The sequence below is a fragment of the Ammospiza caudacuta genome, chromosome 34, assembly GCF_027887145.1.
Source record: "Ammospiza caudacuta isolate bAmmCau1 chromosome 34, bAmmCau1.pri, whole genome shotgun sequence".
Taxonomy (NCBI): domain Eukaryota; kingdom Metazoa; phylum Chordata; class Aves; order Passeriformes; family Passerellidae; genus Ammospiza; species Ammospiza caudacuta.
The window spans coordinates 3,064,608-3,069,897 of NC_080626.1; the positions used below are offsets into that span (position 1 = coordinate 3,064,608).

General features: G+C 51.4%; 1 protein-coding gene across 1 annotated transcript in view; it reads left to right on the forward strand.

Annotated features, from left to right (window-relative positions):
• U2AF2 (U2 small nuclear RNA auxiliary factor 2) overlaps positions 1-2,177 on the forward strand; it is a 29,948-nt gene extending 27,771 nt beyond the window's left edge. Inside the window, exon 12 of the mRNA XM_058822741.1 lies at positions 1,712-2,177. Coding sequence (XP_058678724.1) covers positions 1,712-1,846 — 135 coding nt within the window. The 3' untranslated portion in view covers positions 1,847-2,177. The remainder of the gene's footprint in view (positions 1-1,711) is intronic.
• Positions 2,178-5,290: the final 3,113 nt, after the last annotated feature.

Consider the following 5,290-nt stretch of genomic DNA (forward strand, 5'->3'; position numbering starts at 1 on the left):
GGCGTGCCCAGGTGTTCCCAGGTGTTCCCAGGTGTTCCCAGGTGTTCCCAGGTGTGCCCAGGCGTGCCCAGCTGTGCCCAGGTGTGCCCAGGTGTGCCCAGGCGTGCCCAGGTGTTCCCAGGTGTGCCCAGGTGTTCCCAGGTGTTCCCAGGTGTGCCCAGGTGTGCCCAGGTGTTCCCAGGTGTGCCCAGGTGTTCCCAGGTGTTCCCAGGTGTGCCCAGGTGTGCCCAGGCGTGCCCAGGTGTTCCCAGGTGTGCCCAGGTGTGCCCAGGCGTGCCCAGGTGTTCCCAGGTGTGCCCAGGTGTTCCCAGGTGTGCCCAGGTGTGCCCAGGTGTTCCCAGGTGTGCCCAGGTGTTCCCAGGTGTTCCCAGGTGTGCCCAGGTGTGCCCAGGCGTGCCCAGGTGTTCCCAGGTGTGCCCAGGTGTGCCCAGGCGTGCCCAGGTGTTCCCAGGTGTGCCCAGGTGTTCCCAGGTGTTCCCAGGTGTGCCCAGGTGTGCCCAGGTGTTCCCAGGTGTGCCCAGGTGTTCCCAGGTGTTCCCAGGTGTGCCCAGGTGTTCCCAGCTGTGCCCAGGTGTTCCCAGGTGTGCCCAGGCGTGCCCAGCTGTGCCGCTGGGCCGATGGCTCAAACCCACCGAGGTCCCGCAGGTTTCCGTGCCGTTCCCGTCGCTGTTGGATGCCCACAAGCGCCTGGGCTGTCCCTGTGCCCCAAATCCCCCTGAAATCACCCCAAAATGTCCGAAATCACCAAAACCCCCCCAAAATGACCCAAAATGTCCCAAACTTTGATATTTTTTCCCCAGATTTTTCAGATTTTCGTGGAGTTCACGTCGGTGTTCGACTGCCAGAAGGCCCCGCAGGGCCTGGGCTGACTCTGTGACCCAAATCCCCCTGAAATGACCCCAAAACGACACAAAATGACCAAAAATGACAGAAGTATGACACAAAATGGCCGAAACTGACGGAAGTCGCCCAAAATGACCCAAAATCTCGTGTTTTTTCCCCAGATTTTCGTGGAGTTCACGTCGGTGTTCGACTGCCAGAAGGCCCCGCAGGGCCTGGGCTGTCCCTGTGCCCCAAATCCCCCTGAAATGACCCCAAAACGACACAAAATGACAGAAGTATGACACAAAATGGCCGAAAATGACTAAAGTGACCCAAAATGACCCAAAATCTCGGTTTTTTAACCCAGATTTTCGTGGAGTTCACGTCGGTGTTCGACTGCCAGAAGGCCCCGCAGGGCCTGGGCTGTCCCTGTGTCCTTGCTGACCCCAAATCCCCATGAAATGACCCCAAAACGACACAAAATCACAGAAAATGACTAAAGTGACCCAAAATGACCCAAAATCTCGTGTTTTTTCCCCAGATTTTCGTGGAGTTCACGTCGGTGTTGGACTGCCAGAAGGCCCCACAGGGCCTGGGCTGTCCCTGTGTCCTTGCTGACCCCAAATCCCCATGAAATGACCCCAAAACGACACAAAACGACACAAAATGACTATAATAACCCAAAATGACCCAAAATCTCGTGTTTTTTCCCCAGATTTTCGTGGAGTTCACGTCGGTGTTGGACTGCCAGAAGGCCCCACAGGGCCTGGGCTGTCCCTGTGTCCCTGCTGACCCCAAATCCCCATGAAATGACCCCAAAACGACACAAAACGACACAAAATGACTATAGTGACCCAAAATGACCCAAAATCTCGTGTTTTTTCCCCAGATTTTCGTGGAGTTCACGTCGGTGTTCGACTGCCAGAAGGCCATGCAGGGCCTCACGGGCCGCAAGTTCGCCAACCGCGTCGTTGTCACCAAGTTCTGCGACCCCGACTCTTATCACCGCCGCGACTTCTGGTAGCCCCGCCCCCCGCCGCAGGCCCCGCCCCCTGCCCGCGGAGGCCCCGCCCCCTGCCCGCGGAGGCCCCGCCCCCCCTTTGCCCGAATTCCCGCGGTTTCGCCCTAAAATTTCGCCCCGCCCCCACCCCGCGCTGGTTCCTCGTTGTAGCTTCGGCCGCCCCTCCCCCACCCCGCCCCTCCCCCACCTCCCCCCCGCGCCCCTCCCCCACCCTTTGTGACGTTTTTTGGTATTGGCGGGAAAAGGGGGGGGGGAGGGGCGACGGCGAAAGGTGGGGGAGGGGAAAACCCCCTCACGAACCGCCCCTCCCCCACCCACCCGCCCTCCACCCCCAAGCGGGATTAAACGGATTTTTCCAGTTTTTGGTGGTTTTGGTGTTTTTGGTGAATTTGGTGAATTATTTAATGGGGGGGGGGGGGAAGGGGCGGGTGGGAATCGGCGGAGTTTGGGTCAAAAATTCCCGAATTTGGGGTTAAAAAATCCCAATTTTGGGGGTAAAAAAAAATCCCAATTTCGGGGTTAAAGAAATCCCAATTTTGGGGTTAAAAAAATCCCAATTTTGGGGTTAAAAAAATCCCAATTCGAGGTTAAAAATCCCAATTTCGGGGTTAAAAAATCCCCATTTTGGGGTTAAAAAAATCCCAATTTCGGGGTTAAAACAATCCCAATTTCGGGGTCAAAAATTCCTGAATTTGGGGTTAAAAAAATCCCAATTTCGGGGTTAAAAATTCCCAAATTTGGGGTTAAAAAAATCCCAATTTCGGGGGTAAAAAAATCCCCATTTTGGGGTTAAAAAAATCCCAATTCGAGGTTAAAAATCCCAATTTCGGGGTTAAAAAATCCCAATTTTGGGGATAAAAAATCCCAATTTTGGGGTTAAAAAATCCCCATTTCGGGGTTAAAAAATCCCCATTTCGGGGTTAAAAAAATCCCAATTTCTGGGTTAAAAAAATCCCCATTTTGGGGTTAAAAAAATCCCAATTTCTGGGTTAAAAATCCCCATTTCGGGGTTAAAAAATCCCAATTTCGGGGTTAAAAAAAATCCCAATTTTGGGGTTAAAAAAATCCCAATTTCAGTGTTAAAAAATCCCCATTTTGGGGTTAAAAAATCCCCATTTTGGGGTTAAAAAAATCCCCATTTTGGGGTTAAAAAATCCCCATTTTGGGGTTAAAAAATCCCCATTTTGGGGTTAAAAAATCCCAATTTCGGGGTTAAAAAAATCCCAATTTCGGGGTCAAAAATTCCCGAATTTGGGGTTAAAAAAATCCCAATTTCGGGGTTAAAAAAATCCCCATTTTGGGGTTAAAAAATCCCCATTTTGGGGGTTAAAAAATCCCCATTTCGGGGTTAAAAAAATCCCAATTTCGGGGTTAAAAAAATCACCATTTTGGGGTTTAAAAAATCGCAATTTTGGAGTTAAAAAATCCCAATTTCGGGGTTAAAAAATCCCCATTTTGGGGTTAAGAAATCCCAATTTCGGGGTTAAAAAACTCTCAGTTTCGGGGTTTAAAAAGTCCCAATTTCGGGGTTAAAAAATCCCGATTTTGGGGTTAAAAAAATCCCAATTTCGGGGTTAAAAAATCCCAATTTCGGGGTCAAAAATTCCCGAATTTGGGGTTAAAAAAATCCCAATTTCGGGGTTAAAAAAATCCCCATTTTGGGGTTAAAAAATCCCAATTTCGGGGTTAAAAAATCCCCATTTTGGGGTTTAAAAAATCCCAATTTCGGGGTTAAAAAAATCACCATTTTGGGGTTTAAAAAATCGCAATTTTGGAGTTAAAAAATCCCAATTTCGGGGTTAAAAAATCCCCATTTTGGGGTTAAGAAATCCCAATTTCGGGGTTAAAAAACTCTCAGTTTCGGGGTTTAAAAAGTCCCAATTTCGGGGTTAAAGAATCCCCATTTTGGGGTTAAAAAATCCCCATTTCGGGGTTAAAAAAATCCCAATTTCGGGGTTAAAAAATCCCAATTTCGGGGTTAAAAAATCCCAATTTTGGGGTTAAAAAAATCCCAATTTCTGAGTTAAAAAAATTCCAATTTCGGGGTTAAAAAATCCCCATTTTGGGCTTTAAAAAATCCCCATTTTGGGTTTAAAAATCCCAATTTTGGGGTTAAAAAATCCCAAATTCAGGGTAAAAATTCCCAATTTCGGAGCCTAAATTCCACCGGGTTTGGGGTGAACTCCCCCAGTTTGGGGGGAAATCAGCCGGGTTTGGGTAAAACCTCCCAATTTTTGGGGGGAAATCAGCCGGGTTTGGGTAAAACATCCCAATTCTGGGGTTTAAAATCTCCCGGTTTTGGGTTAAAAATTCTCAGGTTTGGGGTAAAATCGCCTGGGTTTGGGGTAAAAACTCCCAATTTTGGGGTGAAACCCCTGGTTTGGGGTAAAATCCGCCGCTTTGGAGGTTGAAACCTCCCCGTTTTGCACATTGGAAACGTCCGGGTTTGGGGTTAGAACCTCCAGGTTTTGGGGTGAAATCCCCGCGTTTGGGGAGTTTATAATTTCCAATTTTGGACATTGAGCACTCCCAATTTTGGGGAGCGCACCCCAAGATTTTGGGGCTAAAATCCTCCAGATTTGGGGATTAAAAACTCCCAATTTTGGGGTGAAACCCGTGGTTTGGGGTAAAATCCGCCGCTTTGGAGGTTGAAACCTCCCCGTTTTGCACATTGGAAACGTCCGGGTTTGGGGTTAGAACCTCCCGGTTTTGGGGTGAAATCCCCGGTTTTGGGGAGATGTAACTCCCAATTTTGCACATTGAGAACTCCCAATTTTGGGGAGCGCACCCCCAGATTTTGGGGCTAAAATCCTCCAGATTTGGGGATTAAAAACTCCCAATTTTGGGCATGAAATCTCCCAAATTTGGGGATTAAAAACCTCTAATTTTGGGGGTAAAATCCCAAATTTTGAGGGAACACCCCCCCGATTTTGGGGTCCCCAGCGTGGTTCAGCTGCCGCGGCTGCAGCGGGGGAATTTGGGGTGACTCAAAGGGGAGTGGGGACCCCCTGGGGCGGGAGGAGCGGTGGGCAGGGCGGATACACGGGGACCCCCCCCCCAAATTCTTCGCCTGCGCTCCCCAAAATCCCCGAAATCCTCCCCAAAACGCCGCGCGCGCGCATCTCTTTCATTTTGTCCCCTCGCGGCCGCCGTTCCCCGTCTCCCTCGCGCCCTCGCCGTTACTTTGTCCTCGCGCGGCCGCCGTTACCCCGCGCCTCGCTCTCCCATTGGCCGTTCCCCGCGCGCGCCCCCCTCCTTCGCCCTCCGATTGGCCGAGCGCCGCGCGCGCCCCCGCCGTTCGCCCTCCCATTGGCCGAGCGCCGCGCGCTCCGACCGGAAGCGGCTCCGTGAGGGGAGAGGCGGCGGCGCCGCCATCTTGGGCCCGCGGAGCCGCGGCCGCTCCTGTCGCGACGATCGCGACCCCGGCGGCGGGGGCGGCCCCGAACC